Here is a 23,986-nt window from a genome sequence, read left to right as displayed (position 1 = left end):
AATGCATTGATAATCTCAAATTATGTCTGTGAGTGTACTAATTCTTGACAGGAGAAGCCCCTCCTTTTTAGATTGCTCAGTCTCCAATGACGGCAGCATTTAAGGGGTTAAACTTACAGGATATGAGTATTTCAGGTCATGGGTATTCAAGACTTTTAGTTAGATGAGAAAAATGGTGTATTAGTGGTTTCAAGGGCCAAGTTAAATTATTCATCTCACTGATCAGTATCAGATCATCCCACCCCCTCTTTAAGATTAAATATAACCTAAGCATCCATAGTCATTGCAACATATTAAGAGATAAATAGCAGCACATAATATTAAGAAGGTATTTATGCATGGATAGTCCACAGGCAATATGATTGTGGTAATATAGGTCTAGAGCTGGCATTTTATGTTTTGCCACAGTCTGCTGTCCTTCCTTGCTCCAAGCACCCCTTTCTTCCACAGCTTCAGCTTGCTCATAGCTTGCATGTAAATCAATGTATGTATCTATTCTATAACCTTTGTCTTACTTTTCCATTTAAATAGGTGATTGCAACTAGTAAACCAGCAAGATATCGACATAACGAACAGAAAAATGTGTCAGTTCCAGAAGAAAAGGCTAAATATAAAACAGTAGAGAAAGGTATTGTATGTGCACCTCTAATATAGCCGTGTATATCACAAAAAGGGTGTAACACAAAGGTTGAGACGGTGGAATATCTGGTAAAATACTTGAATTGTAAATTGAATCAATTAATTTTTTCCTGGGGAATACAGATCAGCAATCAACATGTAGGTTCCCATTTAAGATTTTAAGGTTGCCCCCGATTTGCTATTATTGGATACATTTTTGAAAAATATTTGACATAAATGTTTTTAGTTCTTTGATCCGATGTGTATTTCTCAAGCTATTCCACTATCCCTACCTTTTTGTTATACCCTGTATAAACAAGCATTAGACGAGAAGGGAAAAAAAATTTGGTCTGACTAATTGTCTAATTAAAAGCAGTACGGTAATTTCTGTTTGAGAAGTTTTTATGAAGGATGGCATTTAACCGTACATATCTTAGAATAAAATCTCTTTCAAAGTTTTACATTTAGCAATATATTGTGGCTACTAAATGCTTTTCATGTTCAGAATGGTTGTGCAAGTCTACAGAGTATTTTTCTGTTCCAGCATATAGCAGAGTATTCACATGAGAGACCCACCACTTTGATGCCCAGGTGCCTGAGAAAACCCTTTTAACTATGTATGTGGTTTTTATTCTGAGACCTAGAGAGTCACGAAAACAAATTATTTTTAAAAACAAATATACATTGTACAGTTTCCTCATACAAAATACAGACTACTATGAAAGTTTCATTTGCTACAGATTGGAGCCTTTAATAAAATAATAAAAGTGATAATGATTAGAGATGAGCGAGCACTAAAATGCTCGGGTACTCGTTATTCGAGACAAACTTTTCCCGATGCTCGAGTGCTCGTCTCGAATAACGAGCCCCATTGAAGTCAATGGGAGACTCGAGCATTTTTCAAGGGGACCAAGGCTCTGCACAGGGAAGCTTGGCCAAACACCTGGAAACCTCAGAAAAGGATGGAAACACCACGGAAATGGACAGGAAACAGCAGGGGCAGCATGCATGGATGCCTCTGAGGCTGCTTAAACGCACCATTATGCCAAAATTATGGGCAACAGCATGGCCATGACAGAGTGACAGAATGAAGCTAGATAGCATCTAAAACATCCAATAATTGACCCTGACACTATAGGGGACGGCATGCAGAGGCAGCGGCAGCAGTGGCAGGCTAGAGAGTCTCATGGCGACATACCCTAAATGGACTCAGGCTTCAAACCAATGGGTGGCAGAGAGGAACCAAAGGAGGTGAGCAAGAAGCGCTGAAATTATTTCCTCTGTGAACAAAAGGTTGACGGTATATTTAGTCGATAACACAGCATGGTGGCGACATAGTGACCAAGTTCCATAACGTATCTGGTGAAACACCCGAAAAATTAGCCTGACACAGCTCGTTTGATAAGGGGACGACATTTGGAGGCAGCCATGGAGAGGACTTCCATGATTAAGAGCGACAGTATGGGGCATCCATATTGCGCTTCTATGATTGCAACTGCAGGTCTCCAGCATGGCGGCGACAGACGCGCCGAGTTCCACTATGTATGTGGTGAAACACCTGAAAATTCTGCCTGACACAGCTCGTTTGATAAGGGGACCATGTATGGAGGCAGTGAACTAGTAGTAGATTAGAGGTGCTGCAGTTAAAACTATGTTAGTTGGATCTTGGGATGGTGCTGGCGCTCCGCTGCCAGGCGAGCTTTCGCCAATCCAAGCCCCTGTCTCTAGGCTACTCCCCAAACAGCACTTCTAAGAACCTTTTCTATAAGATCAAGTGTAGTAGCGTTCTTATAAGTTTGGGATATGGCGGGTGAGGGGAATGTAAACAGATGCGCAAGAAGCGCTGAAATAATATCGGTTAATCATAAAAGTTTGCCAGTATATTTTGTGGATAACACAGCAGGGTGGCGACAAAGTTAACAACTTTGATGTGGAATACATGAAAACAACCCAAATTTCTGCCTGACACACCTCGTTTGATAAGGGGACGATGTATGGAGGCAGCTATATGGACGACTTTTGGAGGTAGCAATGGAGACAACGTGTGGAGGCTGCTATGGAGACAATTTAATTTGCATAGTGCCTGTATGTGGCAGTCCAAAAAAGTTTTCAAACCAGAGGAGCAGGTAGGTGGCCCTCCAGAAAAATGAAATAGATTGAGTGCCTGTATGTGGCAGTCCAAAAAAGTTTTCAAACCAGAGGAGCAGGTAGGTGGCCCTCCAGAAAAATTGAATAGATTGAGTGCCTGTATGTGGCAGTCCCAAAAATTGTTTAAAACAGAGGACCGGGTAGGTGGCCCTCCAGAAAAATTAAATGCATAGAGTACTATAGCTAGAGCCAGTGGGCCCTGTCAAAAAATAGCCAGTTTCCTCTGCTTTAGTGTACAAAGAGGAGGAGAAGGAGGAAAATGAGGAGGAGGAGTGCATAAATTATTCAGGTTGAGCTTCCTTCACCTGGTGGAGATTGGAAATTATGAGAAATCCAGGCTTTATTCATCTTAATAAGCGTCAGCCTGTCAGCGCTGTCAGTCGACAGGCGTGTACGCTTATCGGTGATGATGCCACCAGCTGCACTGAAAACCCGCTCGGACAACACGCTAGCGGCAGGGCAGGCAAGAACCTCCAAGGCGTACAGCGCCAGTCCGTGCCACATGTCCAGCTTTGAAACCCAGTAGTTGTAGGGAGCTGTGTGATCATTTAGGACGATGGTATGGTCAGCTACGTACTCCCTCACCATCTTTCTGTAAAGATCAGCCCTACTCTGCCGAGACTGGGGACAGGTGACAGTGTCTTGCTGGGGTGACATAAAGCTGGCAAAAGCCTTGTAAAGCGTACCCTTGCCAGTGCTGGACAAGCTGCCTGCTCGCCTACTCTCCCTCGCTACTTGTCCCGCAGAACTACGCACTCTGCCGCTAGCGCTGTCAGAAGGGAAATACTGTTTCAGCTTGTGCACCAGGGCCTGCTGGTATTCATGCATTCTCACACTCCTTTCCTCTCCAGGGATGAGAGTGGAAAGATTTTGCTTGTACCGTGGGTCCAGGAGAGTGAATACCCAGTAATCGGTGCTGGAATAAATTCTTTGAACGCGAGGGTCACGGGATAGGCAGCCTAGCATGAAATCTGCCATATGCGCCAGAGTACCAACGCGCAAGAATTCACTCCCCTCACTGGCCTGACTGTCCATTTCCTCCTCCTCCAACTCCTCCAATTTCTCTTCTTCTGCCCATACACGCTGAACAGTGAAGGACTCAACAATGGTCCCCTCTTGTGTCTCGCCAACATTCTCCTCCTCTTCCTCCTCATCCTCCTCCACCTCCTCCGATATGCGCTGAGAAACAGACCTGAGGGTGCTTTGGCTATCAACAAGGGAATCTTCTTCCCCCGTCTCTTGTGACGAGCGCAAAGCTTCCGACTTCATGCTGATCAGAGAGCTTTTCAACAGGCCAAGCAGCGGGATGGTGAGGCTGATGATGGCGGCATCGCCACTGACCATCTGTGTTGACTCCTCAAAGTTACTCAGCACCTGACAGATATCAGACATCCACGTCCACTCCTCATTGTAGACTTGAGGAAGCTGACTGACCTGACTACGAGTTCTGGTGCAAGTTGACATCTGGCAGTCTACAATCGCTCTGCGCTGCTGGTAAACTCTGGATAACATGGTTAATGTTGAATTCCACCTCGTGGGCACGTCGCACAACAGTCGGTGAGCGGGCAGTTGGAGGCGGCGCTGCGCTGCCCTGAGAGTGGCAGCATCTGTGCTGGACTTCCTGAAATGCGCACAGATGCGGCGCACCTTCGTGAGCAAATCTGACAGATTGGGGTATGTCTTGAGGAAACGCTGAACTATCAGATTTAACACATGGGCCAGGCATGGCACATGTGTCAGTCTGCCGAGTTGCAGAGCTGCCACCAGGTTACGGCCGTTGTCACACACAACCATGCCTGGCTTCAGGTTCAGCGGTGCCAGCCACAGATCAGTCTGCGCCGTGATGCCCTGTAATAGTTCTTGGGCGGTGTGCCTTTTATCGCCTAGGCTCAGCAGTTTGAGCACCGCCTGCTGTCGCTTAGCGATGGCACTGCTGCTGTGCCTAGAGCTAGCGACTGATGGCGCCATGCCCACGGATGGTAGTTCAGAGGAGGAGGTGGAGGAGGGGTGGGAGGAGGAGGAGGCATAGTAGGCCTTTGAGACCTGGACCGAGGTAGGCCCCGCAATCCTCGGCGTTGGCAGTATATGACCAGCCCTAGGGTCAGACTCGGTCCCAGCCTCCACCAAGTTAACCCAATGTGCCGTCAGCGATATATAGTGGCCCTGCCCGGCAGCACTCGTCCACGTGTCCGTAGTCGGGTGGACCTTGTCAGAAACGGCGTTGGTCAGGGCACGGATGATGTTGTCTGACACGTGCTGGTGCAGGGCTGGGACGGCACATCGGGAAAAGTAGTGGCGGCTGGGGACCGAATACCGAGGGGCGGCCGCCGCCATGAGGTTGCGAAAGGCCTCGGTCTCTACTAGCCTATAGGGCAGCATCTCCAGGCTAAGCAATCTGGAGATGTGGACATTAAGGGCTTGGGCGTGCAGGTGGGTTGCACTATATTTTCTTTTCCGCTCCAGCGTCTGGGGTATGGAGAGCTGAACGCTGGTGGATGCTGTGGAGGATCGTGGAGGCGACGATGGGGTTTTTGTGGCAGGGTCCTGGGCAGGGGGCTGACTATCAGCTGACACAGGGGAAGGAGCAGTGGTGTGCACGGCCGGAGGTGAACGGGCTTGGTGCCACTGATTCGGGTGTTTAGCATTCATATGCCTGCGCATACTGGTGGTAGTTAAGCTAGTAGTGGTGGAACCCCTGCTGATCCTGGTTTGGCAAAGGTTGCACACCACAGTCCGTCGGTCATCCGGTGTTTCCTTAAAGAACCTCCAGACTTCTGGAAATCTAGCCCTCGCCGCGGGAGCCCTCGCCACGGGAGCTTCACTACGTGACACATTTGGCGCTGATGCACCTGCTCTGGCCCTGCCTCTCCGTCTGGCCCCACCACTGCCTCTTCCAACCTGTTCTGCTATAGGACTCTCCTCCGTCTCAGAAGCACTGTGTTCACCCGGCCTCTCAACCCAGCTTGGGTCTGTCACCTCATCATCCTCCGATCCCTCAGTCTGCTCCCCCCTCGGACTTCCTGCCCTGACAACAACTTCACCACTGTCTGACAACCGTGTCTCCTCATCGTCGGACACCTCTTTACACACTTCTTCCACTACGTCAAGAAGGTCATCATCACCCACAGACTGCGACTGGTGGAAAACCTGGGCATCGGAAAATTGCTCAGCAGCAACCGGACAAGTGGTTTGTGACTGTGGGAAGGGTCCAGAAAACAGTTCCTCAGAGTATGCCGGTTCAAATGCCAAATTTTCCTGGGAGGGGGCAGACTGGGGGGGAGGAGGCTGAGGTGCAGGAGCTGGAGGAGTGCCGATTTCGGTGACATGGGTGGACTGCGTGGAAGACTGACTGGTGGACAAATTGCTCGAAGCATTGTCGGCAATCCACAACATCACCTGTTCGCACTGTTCTGGCCTCAACAGTGCTCTACCACGAGTCCAAGTAACTTGAGACATGATGAACCTAGGGAGTGTAGCTCTGCGGCGTTCCCCTGCTCCCTCATCAGCAGGTGGTGTCTCACCCCACCCAGGACCACGGCCTCTAACCCCTGCAGTAGATGGACGCCCACGTCCACGCCCTCGTCCTCGTCCTCTACCCCTAGCCCTCGGGTTAAACATTTTGAAAATGAAAGTTATATAACTTTAATTTTTTTTTTAACTTTTTTTGTGTGTTTTTTTGTGTTTTTTAGTTTTTTTTTTTTGTGTTTTTTAGTTTTTAAAACCAAACAATGCTATCCTAATGCTATGGCTATTTTCTAGCCAAGTATGAAAGCACACTGCTATGCCAGATGAGATGACGCTGAGTTATGAAAAAATAAAATAAAAAGGAAATGACAGACTGTGCCTAATTGAAATCCAACCCCTAATAAATTTTCCCACTTCGGTCTTTGCGATGGATATGTGCGTCACTAAGCGCTAAACACAGTGGTCGCAAGTCTCACTCCAAATTCCTCACAATTGGCTAGTATATGCACTGCAGCAAGGACAGCCACCAGCAGATCAACCAGAAATAAAATATACATAACGCTATTGTAGGCGTAAGTAAGCCGTTTGGATTCTCCTTTGGCTATTTTCTAACCAAGTATGAAAGCACACTGATGAGATGACGCTGAGTTATGAAAAAATAAACGTAAAATAAAAAGAAACTGCCAGACTGTGCCTAATTGAAATCCAACCCCTAATAAATTATCCCACTTCGGTCTTTGCGATGGATATGTGCGTCACTAAGCGCTAAACACAGCGGTCGCAAGTCTCACTCCAAATTCCTCACAATTGGCTAGTATATGCACTGCAGCAAGGACAGCCACCAGCAGATCAACCAGAAATAAAATATATATAACGCTATTGTAGGCGTAAGTAAGCCGTTTGGATTCTCCTTTGGCTATTTTCTAGCCAAGTATGAAAGCACACTGATGAGATGACGCTGAGTTATGAAAATATAAACATAAAATAAAAAGGAAATGACAGACTGTGCCTAATTGAAATCCAACCCCTAATAAATTTTCCCACTTTGGTCTTTGCGATGGATATGTGCGTCACTAAGCGCTAAACACAGCGGTCGCAAGTCTCACTCCAAATTCCTCACAATTGGCTAGTATATGCACTGCAGCAAGGACAGCCACCAGCAGATCAACCAGAAATAAAATATATATAACGCTATTGTAGGCGTAAGTAAGCCGTTTGGATTCTCCTTTGGCTATTTTCTAACCAAGTATGAAAGCACACTGATGAGATGACGCTGAGTTATGAAAAAATAAACGTAAAATAAAAAGAAACTGCCAGACTGTGCCTAATTGAAATCCAACCCCTAATAAATTATCCCACTTCGGTCTTTGCGATGGATATGTGCGTCACTAAGCGCTAAACACAGCGGTCGCAAGTCTCACTCCAAATTCCTCACAATTCGCTAGTATATGCACTGCAGCAAGGACAGCCACCAGCAGATCAACCAGAAATAAAATATATATAACGCTATTGTAGGCGTAAGTAAGCCGTTTGGATTCTCCTTTGGCTATTTTCTAACCAAGTATGAAAGCACACTGATGAGATGACGCTGAGTTATGAAAAAATAAACGTAAAATAAAAAGAAACTGCCAGACTGTGCCTAATTGAAATCCAACCCCTATTAAATTATCCCACTTCGGTCTTTGCGATGGATATGTGCGTCACTAAGCGCTAAACACAGCGGTCGCAAGTCTCACTCCAAATTCCTCACAATTGGCTAGTATATGCACTGCAGCAAGGACAGCCACCAGCAGATCAACCAGAAATAAAATATATATAACGCTATTGTAGGCGTAAGTAAGCCGTTTGGATTCTCCTTTGGCTATTTTCTAACCAAGTATGAAAGCACACTGATGAGATGACGCTCAGTTATGAAAAAATAAACGTAAAATAAAAAGAAACTGCCAGACTGTGCCTAATTGAAATCCAACCCCTAATAAATTATCCCACTTCGGTCTTTGCGATGGATATGTGCGTCACTAAGCGCTAAACACAGCGGTTGCAAGTCTCACTCCAAATTCCTCACAATTGGCTAGTATATGCACTGCAGCAAGAACAGCCACCAGCAGATCAACCAGAAATAAAATATATATAACGCTATTGTAGGCGTAAGTAAGCCGTTTGGATTCTCCTTTGGCTATTTTCTAGCCAAGTATGAAAGCACACTGATGAGATGACGCTGAGTTATGAAAAAATAAACGTAAAATAAAAAGGAAATGGCAGACTGTGCCTAATTGAAATCCAACCCCTAATAAATTTTTCCACTTTGGTGTTTGAGGTGGATATGTGTGTCACTAAGAGCTAAACACAACGGTAGCAAGTCCCCCTGCAAATTCCTCACAATATGGTACTAGCTGCACTACTAGTGCCAGCAAGCCCAGCCACAAGCAAACAAAAAAAAAAAAGTATAACGTTATTGTAGCCCTAAGAAGGGCTGTTGGGTTCTTGTAGAATCACTCCTGCCTAACAGTAATCTACTAGCACCCTAACGCTGTCCCTGACCAGCAGCAGCTCTCTCCCTAGCGGCATCCAGACACAGAATGATCCGAGCAGCGCGGGCAGCGGCTAGTCTATCCCAGGGTCACCTGATCTGGCCAGCCAACCACTGCTATCGACGTGTAAGGGCACCACTTCATGCTGGGTGGAGTGCAGAGTCTCCTGGCTTGTGATTGGCTCTGTTTCTGGCCGCCAAAAAGCAAAACGGCGGGAGCTGCCATTTTCTCGAGCGGGCGAAGTATTCGTCCGAGCAACGAGCAGTTTCGAGTACGCTAATGCTCGAACGAGCATCAAGCTCGGACGAGTATGTTCGCTCATCTCTAATAATGATTATTAAAAGTTTTTCCCACTTGAATGAAAGTGGTTAATATCTAATTTCTGGGTGTCCTCCCCTTAATCACTAGGAGGTAACATGTGTCACATCTGAATGGATTTATGGTGCACATTTTAGACCCACACTGTATTGACTTCTATGTTACTGTTGGAGAATGACCTCACCTAGGTCCTTTACAAGTATTCGCCACCACCTAATTCACAGGATCACTAATGGATCAGTTGAACTGGAGCAGTGATCAGACATTTTCCCCCATTATTTGTTTAGTGAAAATGTCTACTAGAATTGGAATCAAAGAGGTACATTTCTTTCCCGGCCGACAGAGTTCACCCGAAGTGCATTGTCCGACCGGAATGCACTGTGCTGCGATTCACTAAGATCGTGTGCCCTGCATGTGTCGCTTCCCTGCTCAGGTCCGCCGGAGTTCACCTTCTTCTTCCTGGTGCATGTAAGTGCATTGGTTGCGACACAATTTGAATGTTAAATCCCGCGCTTAGTCTGAATTAGTCAGATCGTCCAACGGCCCACATGAAATCCGGCGCAGCTGCGCCAAAATCCGATCGCGTGTGACACAATCTCCTGCTAAATAGCTGTCACAGCTGCACAAGCCACAAAAATGTGAGGAAGTCCAACGGAAATGTGACCCACTGACCCTTAGTAAATAAGCCCCAATATTTTTGAGAAGGACAATTTTAGGAGAACTTGCAAATTCTGTCACCATTGTTTAGGTAGCATACCTTATGCTGTGTATGCTGTGAGAAAATGCTGTGAGTAAACAAGGAGTGATGACACCGATGTTACTTTTATTTGTTGTCATCGCCTGGCATAATTGCTCCCCAATGGTAGGAAATGTTTCTGAAGTCTTTTCTCTTCTTTACATGTTGATTTTTCAGTGTTGCCACATTAATACAACATGCACGGCTTAAGGCATGTGTTTATCTCCTGGAGAAAGCCTGCATGTCAAATCATATTACTTATCGTCAGTGAATCTTAGGTAACATGAGAGTATCTGCTGGATAGAAACCTTCATCTTGATTTTATTTTAACTTGTAATTATGTTGATTTGTAGACAAGTCAGTCCTGTGGGTTTTAAATTAATCTCTGTATTGTTCTAAATATTATATTTTAGTCTTAAACTAAAGGTAAAAGTAACTTGAAAACTCAGTTATTGTTAGAGTATACAAGCTATATATAGATTAAACAATATTGTAATTCAATTCTAATGCATTCTAATAATTATTACCAAGGGAATCTTGGTTTTGGGGCACATTTACTTACCTGTCCGCTGGATTCACCGAAAGTACATCGTCCGACGATACTTTTGGACGATTGTCCAATTTGCGTCGCATTTGAGCCCCATTGTCTTTTGCTGATTGCTGAAGAAAATATACAGATCATTTTCCATTCAAACTTTGCATCTGAGCTCTCACATCTCTTTAACCTTTCCCCAATCACCTGGTATTGTTCCATCTTCTTTCAAACATGCAACTGTCACACTCATTCAAAAGAATCCATTTCTGGACGTATCTTCTCTTCTGAACTATAGGCCTATTTAACTTCCATTTGCATCATGTAACATTATTTCCATCTGGAACTATCCCCCTACCTTTCTTCTAACTTGCTCTTTGACAAACTACCATTTTGACTCAATTACTCTACTGACAATGCCTTAACCAAAGTCTCCAATGATTTACTGTCTGCCAAGGCAAAACACCATTACTCAGCTCTCTTCCTTCTTGATATGTCCTCTGCCTCTGACTCTATTGACCATACTCTCCTGCTGCAGATGATTTGTTTCCTCGGTATCACTGATCTGGCACTTTCATGGATATCCTCACACCTTTACAACCGGACTTTCAGTGTCTTTCATTCTCACACAACCTCTTAACCCCACCCCCTTTTGGCATCTTACAAAACTCTGTCCTGGGACCCCTACTCTTCTCCACTGACACCTCTGGCCTAGGGCAGCTCATTATGTTCCCCTGCTTTTAATACCACTCCTATGCAGAAAACACACATATCTATATTTCTGGCTCAGAAATCACCCCATTGAAGAATTAATGCAGTTTAAAATATTAGCCATGAATTAAAAAGTGGTCCACAACCCGTGTCCTCCATCTGAACTCATCGGAGCTAATACCATCCCAAACATAATCTCTGTTCCTCACAGGACCTTCTGGTTCACTCTATTACACTCTCTTCTTACATTTGTCTCCAGGACTTATGCCGTGCATACCCCACCTTCCAAACTTTAAAACGGACTGTGGGAGGAAACCATTATTTAAAGGTTTTCAAGACTATATCCTTAAAAACGCCAAATCCCTCATCCGACCCCAGGTTTTCCCTCTCCAGGCTCCTTCTGGGCATAGCGTTTGACATAGATATGGGCATTTAAATACAATTCATAGTGTCATATTCCATGCTCAAACTACAAATGCATAGTTCTTTCACATTATTTGTAAATAATAAAATGAACATCTTATACATAGTACTCGATTAGATGTATTCATCGAAGTGATCAACCTATTTGATCACTTCTAAATGGAACGGGGTTACACTAACTAACGCTTTCATAAAAACAGCACTTTTTTACCACTCTCAAAGATCTTTGGTTCTGCGTTATAAGCGGCAGTTTTATTATCTCCAACTCCTAGGGAAAACATACATTAAACGTGATCACAAATTCATATATTGAAATGCATACAAAGTACAACAGCCTGTCATAGGCCTGAATAAAGGGCCTCCTTACAACACAACCATTCAGCTCTTAGCTGAACTACTGCCATCAGAGCGGCACTGTTTCTTTTCACTCCCAGTTCTCACTCAGGTCCACCTGTGACTAGATTCTCAAATAACCAATCAGGGACCTTCAATGGGGACAAGCCCTCCTTTCAACCAATCAGCTTTCAAAATGTGGTGCCACCTCTTGATTTCGCCTAAGAGCGGCCGCCGTGCTACTAATGCACAGTGGCATAATAAATCTTCAAAACTCCCTCCTCTCCAAAATTCTTCCTCAAGACCCTCAGAGAGAATATATATATTTGTTTTATCTTAAAATATGTGGACAAGCTGTGAGTCTTTTATAGTTTCATAGTTTCATAGTTTATACGGTTGAAAAAAGACACTTGTCCATCAAGTTCAACCGAGGAAGGGTAGGGATTGGATGAGGAAGGGATTTATGGGAAACAATCCTATATAGCATAACAATCAATGTTATTTAGGTGTAAAAAGGCATCTAGACCCTTCTTGAAGCTCTCCGCTGTCCCTGCTGTGACCAGCGCCTGAGGCAGGCTATTCCACAGATTGACAGTTCTCATAGTAAAGAAGCCCTGTCGCCTCCGGTGATTAAACCTTGGTTTCTCCAAACGGAGACAGTGCCCCCTCATCTTTTGATTTGATTTAATCTGGAACAACTTACCACCATATTTTTTGTATGGACCATTCATATATTTATATAAATTAATCATGTCCCCTCGTAGTCGTCTCTTTTCCAGACTAAATAAATCTAGTTGTTTTAATCTTTCCTCATAACTAAGACCCTCCATACCCCTTATCAGTTTTGTGGCTCTACGTTGAACCCTCTCCAGCTCCAGGGCATCCTTTTTATGGACCGGTGCCCAGAACTCGACAGCATATTCCAGGTGTGGCCGAACCAGTGCCTTGTATAGTGGTAATATTACATCCCTATCACGAGAGTCCATTCCACTTTTGATACATGACATGATCCTACTAGCTTTAGAGGCAGCTGATTGACATTGCATGCTGTTATTCAATTTATGATCTATTAGTACCCCCAGGTCCTTCTTAACAAGGGACTCTCCCAGATTTACTCCCCCAAGGACATATTTTGCCTTTGGATTATTGGCCCCCAGGTGCATAACCCTTTTCCTTATGTTCCAAATGTGTTCCCCTATATTTACTTTGAATTTTCTCCCCATTCTTCCAACATATCTCAAACCACATGGACACATAATCATAAATATTATTGAACATGTATCACAATTTATATGTTCCCTAATTTCATAAATGTTATCCTTTCTATTGCCCATATATTCTTTTACAACTCCCTTATCTTCCAAAGTTCTATTTTTGCAACACCCACATTTGCTATTCCCATTTTTCTCTTTAATATAGCTAGATGTAATGATGTCCTTTACATTAGCAGCTTTTTTGAAGATGATCATAGGTTTTTCTCCAACTATTTCCCCCAGAACAGGATCATTAGAAATAAGGTGCCAGTGCTTCTCAATGATTTTTTTGACTTGTAAAGCTCCTTACAAAAATTTGTGACAAACACGGGATCTCTATCATTCCCTTTAATTGTGCCATCTTTCTTGCTTCTTTGTCCCTCCTTATCTATCTGTGTCTGCTTATCCAAAATTTCCCCATTGTAGCTCCTTTCTCTAAACCTATTGATGACAGCCTCGTGTTTTGTGCAATTTCTTTGTACCCTCTTAGGTTGGCCTTTTGGTATATTGTCAATATAAGGGCGATAACGACAACTCTGATATAAAGCCTATAAAACTATTCACATGTGTGTATATACATTTATTTTCTATATAAATATCCAAGTCTACAATCAGTAAAAGTGTGCTTAATACAGAGATGTAAGAGTAGATAATTCCTATTCATTAAAAAATTTTGTTTTTCTACCAAGTAAAATCTAGTGTCAAACGTCTATTGTACCATAAAGATATCACTAATACACAGGCTGTGAGAAGTCTTTGTAAACTGTATTATTTGAATAGGAAAAGTACAATAATTGTGAATTTTGGACACAGCTGGTCCTTCAAAGGGCTTGTTCACATCAGTGGTTCTGGCGCCATGAACAACAGCTTGTTCATGCTGTTTCCTTGATAGAGCGACTTGTAAGTTTAGTACTTGGAATGTTTCACAGTGCTTGCAATATTGTGCATACTCTGGCATCATCGAAACAATGCTTGACTGCTTCTGTCAGACAGACAAACTGCATTAACAGAATCATGTTTGGAACTAACACAATCTTGATGTTGGCACAATGGAGGCAGAATTCAGAGAGTAGTTAGTTTGGTCAACATTTGAACACTTTGCACATGCGAGTTGGTAGCTGCATCTACATAAATTTTACTGAAATTAGTAATTCTTTTTGTTCTACACAATGTGAAATTCATTTGAAAAGTACATATTATAACACCAGAATCATGAAAAGGATTGCTCTATAATGTGCTTCCTGCAAATAGGACTTCATGTGCTGTCTTCTGAGCTCCACCTGCTATACCATGCTACCTGCAGATAGGGAGCTTTATGCAATCTGCTCAGCTTCTCCTGCTCTAAAACATGTAAGACGCAGATTTCACTGAAATTCCATTGGGCAAGTTTACGTCAAAAGGTCTAAAATTGTTTTTTGGGGGGATTTTACATGACTTGAGGCTAGAGATGAGCGAGCACTAAAATGCTCGAGTGCTCGTTACTCGGGTTGAACTTTTCCCGATGCTCGAGTGCTCGTATCGAATAACGAACCCCATTGAAGTCAATGGGAGACTCGAGCATTTTTCCCTGAAAGAACACATTGAAAGAACACTAAAGAAGAACACATTGCAGATGTTTGCAGATGTTTTCACTGAAAGAACACAGTGAAGAACACAGTGCAGATGTCCGGTACATCTGCTAACTTATCCGAAGACACGCGTGCCGAACGGCGTTCTTCACGATAGTATGTAAAGAACAATATGTGTGAAGAACACATTGCATATGTTTCCATACATCTGCAATGTGTTCTTCACACATATTGTTCTTCACATACTATTGAAGAACACTGTTCGGAACGCGTGTCTTCGGATAAGTTAGCAGATGTACCGAACATCTGCAATGTGTTCTTCACTTAAATGATCCTGTGTTCACTGTTTTCATTGTATTTTTCACTGTTCTTCACTGTGTTTCGTTAAGTAAATGCTCGATCTTGAGCCCGCGAGATACTCATCTGCCAACGAGGCGCTTCGAGTACGCTAATACTCGAACGAACATCAAGTATACTCGCTCATCTCTACTCGAGGCACAATTTCTATGAGAAACTACGATACCCTGGCCTCTTTGCGTTTGTTATGCCCGAGTTAGTTCTATGCCAGGCAGATGCACTAGGCTGGGTGGTCTCAATCCAGCCCACCCCTCGCTTGTCCATGCCGCCTCCCTACCAACTTGACATGGAGAAAGCAGAGGTGGATAAAAAATAGCCAAGCACCAGAAACCGTGCCTTTTTCATGGCTTGTACACCAGAAAACAAGTCATCATAAATGCCTCTCTAATACGTTTATATTGGTCATTTTTATCATCCTCATTGTCAATTTCACATTTAATACATCAATTTTAATGTATTTTTTTACCTTTTATCAACTTTACGGAAAAAATACTAAAATAGGCGAAAATTATTTGTTTTTAGAGGTATTACCTCTAAACCCCCCCCCCTCAGAATACCAGACAATTGGGCTTATTTATTAAGGGTCCTGCGGCCGCATTTTCATCGGTTTTCCCAACTTTTCGGGGATCGCGCCGAGGATTGTGTCGCATGCAATTGTTTTGTGACGCAATCGCCCTGGCTTTTACGCAATACAAATCGGGGGCGATCCGACGGATTTGCGCGGGATTTAACATTTAAATTAGTGTCGCAAGCCATGTACTTACATGCACCAGGAAGAAGAAGGTGAACTGCAGAGGACCTGATCGGGGAAGTGACAAATGCAGGAAATCGGTTGCACGATCTTCATGAATTGCGGTGAAGTTCATCCTCATCGGACAGTCTGGATCGGGGATCGCGCAGGGACCGGGTAAGTAAATGTGCCCCAATGAGTATGAATGAGCAACAGGTAGAAAAAAATGAATAACTATTGAGTTTAAAACAAGAAAGAAGGTAGAAAATGAAGTGCAACTGGATTGGAAATGGACAAATTTACCAATTATAAAATTGTTGAGTAATATTTAATAACAATTGTTTTAACTGACCTTAGACACCCTGTTTAGGAATGCACTTTTGTTTGATTGACCTATTTAATGTTATTTCACTTTTTTTCTCAGGTTAAATTAAATTGAACTGGAATGGACAGAATAATCAATAATGGCCGAAAAAACAACTATGGATATTTTTCACAGGAAGTTAACATCTTATATTTTTTGTAAAAATAAAACCATGGAAATACACTGTACATATATATTATAATGGGCGATAAATTTGACTAAGTTAAATATTTGAAGTTGATACTTGAAGTGAGTTTTACTGTAGTTATATACTTGTTCACAAGTGGAATCTTGCAGATAAAAATATCTGGTAGTGTAAAGGATCAGACCTAACAAATCATTAAATGAAGCAATATCTAAATACTATACAAAGATAAAAATAATTGAAAGTGTTTATTTAAAGAAATAAAATGTAATTAAAGGGAACCCATCAGCAACATTAACACCACAGAGCTACCAGCACCTCCAGCAGGGTGTTCAATATCCTATCTAGCTTACTCTCTTTTATGTTAAATTCTAACCATTTACCTGGTAAAAAGTGCTTTTAAAGAGAAGCTGCATATATTGTATTGAGTTCATTTATGAATAGATAATATATATTAAAACCGATGTCCTAAATTTTATATTGCTATTAATTATTGCCATATTGTTTCTTAATAATGCTGTCTTTGACATCACCACTGAGGAAGTGATGGAAGACATCAGTGAGGTAATGTGCAGTGATGGCAGTTACACATCATTACTATGGCCACATAGATGGGCAGTCTGTTATCATCACTGGGAGCAGAGCATAAGATGGAGGAGAAGTTACTGAAAAGTTACTGAAAACTAACGGATCATGGGACTTGTAGTTTCCAGCGGTGGCCATCTTGGTGATAACTTTGCATACTTTAGAAAGCCATAACATTTTTTGAATGATAAAATCAAATTATTTAAGCTCCATTTTGTGATAATTGACATTTAATTTTGTTATATTCATTTACTTAAAGCATTATTATTATACATTTTCATATTCCCTAAATACCACTTCAAGTAATCTTATAGCTAAGTGGGTTATCTGTAATTTGGGCAGTGAAGATGGTGGTAGGGAAGGTTTGAATGGGTGTTGGACCCTAGAGGAGTAGAATTTAGCATAAAGATGCCATCTTGGATATGTGGACAGTGTTTCATTCACTAAACTGTGAGGTTTTCTAGTGTTAGTGTACCCATGAAGTGACCTGAGAGTGGGGGTTTGTCACACAAATTAATTTCAATCTTTGCAGCATTTCCTGCTGCCTACTGATTGCACAGTTTTTGTGCCAAGTTCTGCTTTATACAACTATGTTCATTTTTGAAAGAAACTATGAGCCATGAAAGGAAGATAGGAAAACTACTTTCAATACATTACAGAATCTTGTTGAGTACACTTATGAATATTTAAAGGGTGAAGTAGAAATAAACCAACAGTCCTCAATAATGGATGCTCATGTACATAAAGTATGTGGAGTTAATAAGTAATTAAAAATAATCACTGACTATTTTAATCAGTGAAAGTGACATTTGGCATTATCATAGAAGCAATCCTAAACCAAGCACTTATCTAGTAAGCCTGTGTAGATAAGTCAAGATTGTGTGACGGATGGCTATTATTCCTCCAGGCAATGTTCTTCTGAGTTGCATGATTCAGGATATGCAGCACTATCAATATATTTATTACAGCTTTTTTCCTGCTGTTCAGTTCCTTTCATTACTTTTCTGTGAAATAGTTATAATAAGATCTACGACCTAAATTTACCTGCTGCACTCAAGGATGTTGCTATGTCTTTATATATCTCTATTTTGTAACTTATCAGCATGTAACTTTACGTTTGATATACTATATGTATGAAGTTTATTAGTATACATCCACCTAACAATGCTGTAAGGAGTATTAAGATTTTCAGTATTGGACCTTGGGAACCCGGTATCATTACAGTGACTGGTATCTCTATAAGACAGCAGAAATAACTTATTTAAGGTCTGCACGTGAAAAAAAAAGACAAAAAATTGTTTTCGCTTCAGCAGCGATGCAGATTGTTAAGACTTCAGTTGTGTGTTGTGATGATGTGGTGTAATATGTCTGCACATGAATCAATTGTGATTTCCCAGGTAACCTCCCACCTCCTTATATTTGCTTTAGCTTGGTCCATTCCAATGTGTACCATAAAGGTTACTTTCAAAGTTTAGAAAAAAAAATGACTGTGTACTCCTGCTCGTAATGGTTATAGGTTAAGTCTGATATTTATCAAAAATATTTAAAATTCCTTATTACATAGAATGGACTAAGGTACAAAATGTAAATTCATACAACATAGTGTAGATAGTGTATTTCACATATTCTGTTAAATATTCTTGCACTTTGGTGGTGCCAATTGGTGCTGAGAGGGAGGCAATTAGAGGCAAGGAGGGATGTCCTGCAATCCTCAGTGGTGGAAGTAAATGTGCCACAGCGATTTCTGTTCGGGCCCAGCCGCCACTACTTTAATCCAATGGGCAGTTGAACAGATGCAATGTCCCATATTTTCTCCACAACCTGTTGGTGCTGGGGATAGTGGCAGCTAGGAATTAAGTATTTTGAAACCACCACTGCCATAACATTTTAAAAGCTTTCTGTAATGGTAGCTTTATCAAATGGCAACAATTTTGCAGCTATTGTAGCCAGGGTCAGCGCTTGAGAGTGAGATAGGTCAAACTTATGCTTCATCTCCGTTGTTTAGGAGCTGTACCCTTCCCTGAGATGTGTGGACAGGCTTGGTGGTGGTGGTATCACATCCACTCTTTGCTTGACAGGTGGCCTTGTCACTGAGGACGTGGTAGTAGAGGCTAAGACAACCAAAGCAGCAGAGGGACTTTAAGGTTTTTCCATGCATTTAGCAGCAAACACCCACCAGTAACACCCGCGACCAGTGCTAACAGCAATTGTGGCTGTTAATGCCTTTATTGGTGCCAATGATTATGCTAGTGGCAGTAAAAAGCTGACGGCATGTGCGTGCCACCTAATTGGATGAGATTGTTGCTCCCTATAGAAATTTAGTAGCCCCATGGTCATACTAACCCAAAGAATAAAGTAGATCTGTCCTTTGGGGCACACAGCAAAAGTTGTAAAACCACAAGAAAAAGCATTTTTTTCACCAATTTCACAGAAATTTTTTTTTCCCCCAGTATATGGTGTAGAATGCTAAATACTGTCCATATGAATTTGTGCCAATTTTAAGGTGATGAGAGAACAATGGAAGCACAAAAACAAAAATGGGCCTTGTTAAGGGGTTAAGGAATCCCTAGAAAATTAGGCTTATTTTACTGGTTCTGAAAGTTTGATTCACTCATCCCTATTTATAATTATTGTTTGTAGCATTTCATATTGTATGTGGGGTGATAAAATATAGAAGTCAGACCATTCTGGGATTTGTTAGGTTTTAATTGGTTCATGACAAACTGTAATTCAAATTTGGAGATTTCATCATTAATATTAATATTAATATGGGGGTGGGATGAGGTTCCTTTGTAAATACTGTAGTATATGTTTTGGTAATATTCTGCTATGGAGTTTCCATTAGGCTGAGGGTTGACAATCATATTGCTGTGATTTCCTACAATATGAAGTCATTTTTCCTTTAGCGTTTTGCTAGGAAGCATATTTCTTTTTGATTTTCTTTGGGTTTGTTTGCTTTTGTGATTTAGTTAGTAGTATAACAGATGTCTAGGATTCCTTAATATTTCTAGAGCCTAGGGAGAATAATGTGATTAGTTGGAGTCTTCTACATTTTTAATTTTAGTTGTAGTTTCTTGCAGTTTGTTTGGTCTTAAATTTTTGTTTGTTGCCAATAATTCAATGAGTAATCCTCTAAGGATCATCTTATGAGAACACCAATTATTTATTATTGGAGGATCCCTGATGATGTTGAAATTAAAGTATTCTATTATTTCCTTTCAACCTGACCAGTATTAGCTTTTGTGTTGAGAAATTAGTTATTTAATGTCCATGGCTTAATGATATGAGTTTTGATCAAAACTCGTAACTGATGGTCAACATTGAGACCCTATGGAATAAAATACATGATAGAAGAAAATTCTTACTAAATTAAAATGGTTTTGAATAGAAAAAAGTTTTATTTGTGTGTTTTGGTCACAATTTTTCTAGATTGCTTCTATATCGTATTGGTGAACTGAGTATACTGAGCATTATTAATTGGCAGATTGCCTGGTAGGATGTGCTTCCATCATTCCATTGTGTCTGTATGTAACGTTCGTGTCTGAACGTCACTCTATCTAAAGTTGACGGAATGCATGGCATTTATTTGTGTGTGAACTGTGGCTTACTGCTTGTGTTTGGATTAACTGAGCCACACCCTGCTCCTTGCATTTCTGTCCTGCCCAGCAAGGGTTACTAGCCTGATGGACAGTTTCCCCAGTGTGCTGCTGGAGGCGTGTCCAGGATTGGCCTTAAATACCTGCCCATTCCCATCATACCTTGCTGGTTATTTTGAGTCTTGTCTTACCTGTGTATCTAGTTCAGTTTTACCTGTCTCTGGTTGCCTGCCTGTATCTGTACCTGACCTGTATATTACCCGTTTGATCTTGACCTGACCTGTATATAACCCGTTTGATCTTGACCTGACCTCCGTATGTCCCGCCTGTACCTGTATCTTGACCTGACCTGTGTATATCTGCCTGAAGACCTGTATATATCTGTTGTTTTGTCCCTGTCTCAGTCCTGTGTTTGTATTCTGTTCACCACTGTTATCACTGGTCTATTCCTCTATTCGTTTACCTGTTCACTCCTGTGTTGGTTTCTGTGCGCCAGTGTGAACAATGGTCAATTCCTGTATTCCGGTTACCTTTTCAGTCTTTTGTTGGTCTCTGTGCGCCAGTGTGAACACTGACCTATACCTGTATTCCCGTTACCTTAGCCCGCAGGGACGTCGCAGGGTGAGTTCGCCACCACTTACCTAGTCTGCCAGCTAGCGCCAAGCCGGGTTGTGGTTGCGCGGTTTGCTGGACGGGTGCTGACACTGCACTGGAGGACTCTTTAATGCCCTTAACTTCTATGATAGCCATTGCTCCCCTTTGATTACATAAGATAGGGGCATCTTAAATTAGTCTCACCCTGCAGCCTCTAACCTTGACTCCTCTCGTCACAATATGACGTTTACTTTGGAGAAGATATTTTGTAGGTGAACAGGAAATATTTCACATAAAAGTGTTCTAGAAAGGACATTTCATACCCTACCAGAAAGGGCTAGTAGTTTAATGGGGTAAAATCTGTTGACATGTTCCCTTTAAAGCTGTAAGAAATAATATGAAGCAAAAGATTATTTACAGGCCAAAGATGCAGCAAACATCAAAAGAAGGCATCAAGTTTCAGTATGTATCTCAGTGAATTTTTTTCTACGTTGTATCTTAGTGTACAAGTGACAGAATGCATATAGCTATAGTAAATAAGATCTGATTTTAAAGGGCTATTAGACTGAATAATCTACTAGTAAAGCAGCTATCAATAATAAAGCAATGTGACACTATAGCATTTTAAACAGCATCTACAATGAAATGAAGTCACTTTGTCTTTCTCAATTGTACAACCTATCAATCTTCTTTATTTCATTTACCGGGAGGCACATTTATAATAGTTTGCTGTATTGCTGACGAAGATTCTAGGAGCTGTGAGAAGAGTCTTTTGTATACAGAAACAACACTTAAAGTATATTAATAATATCAATATACCTAAAGAAGTAGGAAAAGACAATCAAAATGTTCTGACTTGATGGGTACATCATTGCTACAGCCAAGTAAAAATATTCTACCCAGGTAGATCAAAGAGGTGGCTTTGTATACTATTTTATCCCAATCTCTTCAGAAGAAAAAGAAAACTTGTGCACTCACCACAAAGTGTGATATTTTTTTTTTTATTCAAGCCATACAGGGAGCAAAATTATGCCAGACACCAGTGAACAACAGATCGTTTCGCGCTGCCTGCGCTTCTACTGGTTCAGTGAGCCCGAGTGAGTTCAATTTTATCCCAATTCCTGACTTTTGCCACATTTTTTGTTTCAATGTCTGTGCAGAATTTACCTAGTAAATTACAAAGATACTGTACTACAGAACAGATTTGCTACTCTGCCAAAAAAGACTCCTTTCATCATAGTGAGAGGTCCCTTTTTGCCAATGGAACTTTGGCACTGAATTGTAATGAAGGTTACTGTTCTGCTTGGAATCCCATCTCCTGCGAAGTCTATAAAACTAAGGTCCATTTTTCATGGATCCAGCACGGTTCTAAAGCATTGGCCTCAAAGTATTGTTTCAACAGTGGCATCTCATTTTAGTTTGTGTTAAATTGTTGCACAAAAACATCTTTTTCTGGTATTTTCACTGGAGTGGAATTGCAGTATTACATAGTAATTGTTCTGATGACTGATACCAAGGAATCTCTCCATTCTGGCTTGCCTAGAAGAATTCCATATGTGTCCTCTGTGCTTTTTAACAACCGTGTATGAAAGATAGTTATCTCGATAAAGCACCACTTGCTTTCAATTCTGGAGGACCTATACATACATGTATATCAGCAGAGAATCTGCCATTATAATGAACCCCCCAAAAGAAATATTTAATTAAAATCTATGATTAAAAAGCACTGCCTTTATACCTAAATGTTTCATTGTCATGGCTGCAATGTTAAAAGAATAAGTTTGTAAACTGATGTGCAACTCACCTGATTGAGTCCAATTACATTGAGTCCTGCATATTAAATTTTATTTGCATTGCCCTGCCTCTTTGTTCATGATTGACAGGTCTCACTGCTAGGAGATGCTGCTGTGTGGAACTTTGAGAGAGATAGAGCTCTGTTACATCATTGGATACTTTATTTAACCCCTTAACGCTGAAGCCACTTTTCACCTTCCTGACACGGCCCATTTTTTAAAATCTGACATGTGTCTATTTAAGTGGTTATAACTTTGGAACACTTTAACATATCCAGTTGATTTTGAGACTGTTTTTTCGTGACACATTGTACTTCATGTTGGTTGAGAAATTTAATCAATATGTTTAGTATTTATTAATGAAATAAATGGAAATTTGGCAAAAATTTTGAAAAAAACAATGTTTTCCAAATTCAAAATTTTCTACTTTTTGGAAAGTTGGTCATATCACTAAAATAACTTGATAACTAACATTTTCCATATGTCTGCTTTAACTTGGCATCATTTTTCAAAAATCTTTTCCTTTTTTTAGGATGTTAGGAGGCTTATAACTTTAGGTGCAATTTTTCAGATTTTCACGAAAATCATCAAAACTTACTTTTGGAGGGTCAATTTAGTTAGAAGTGACTTTATAAGGCCCACATGACAAGAAACCCCCACAAATGACACCATTTTAGAAACTACACCCCTCAAAATATTCAAAACAACCTTTGGGAATTTTGTTAACCCTATGAGCGTTTCATGAGGGTGAAAGATAAATGAAAGTGAAATTACAGAAATGTAATTTTATCTTACTATAGATTCATTGAACACTAAAATTTGCACCTTCACAATGGGTTAAAAAGGAAAATGCATTTTACAATGTTTAGGGCAATTCCTCCTGAGCATGCCAATACCCATTTTGTCACTGTACCCTGCTGTACGGACACAGGGGGGCACTTGGAATGGAAAGAGTGTTGTTTCGTTTTTGGAGGGCAAATATGGCTGAAAAAGTTTTCATGTGACAGGATGCATTTGGAGAGCCATAATGGTACCAAAACAGAGGAAAGCCCCAACATGAGACACCATTTTGGAAAGTACACCCCTTGGAGAGTTTAGCAAGGTGTAATTTGTGTATTTCCCCCAACAGATGTTTGATTCAATTAGGCCCCAAAAGGGAAAAAAGGTGAAAATTTTCTCAAAAAAG

General features: G+C 41.4%; 1 protein-coding gene across 1 annotated transcript in view; it reads left to right on the top strand.

Moving 5' to 3' along the window:
- The window catches only part of MYOM2 (myomesin 2), a 197,995-nt gene extending 175,133 nt beyond the window's left edge, over window positions 1-22,862 (top strand). Inside the window, exons 39-40 of the mRNA XM_072142322.1 lie at window positions 532-628; window positions 16,148-22,862. Of these exons, the coding sequence (XP_071998423.1) occupies window positions 532-628; window positions 16,148-16,152 (102 nt within the window). The 3' untranslated portion in view covers window positions 16,153-22,862. The remainder of the gene's footprint in view (window positions 1-531; window positions 629-16,147) is intronic.
- Window positions 22,863-23,986: the final 1,124 nt, after the last annotated feature.

This window comes from Engystomops pustulosus, chromosome 3 (genome assembly GCF_040894005.1).
Source record: "Engystomops pustulosus chromosome 3, aEngPut4.maternal, whole genome shotgun sequence".
In the NCBI taxonomy this organism is placed as follows: domain Eukaryota; kingdom Metazoa; phylum Chordata; class Amphibia; order Anura; family Leptodactylidae; genus Engystomops; species Engystomops pustulosus.
This window is presented reverse-complemented; position numbering and strand designations above follow the sequence as displayed.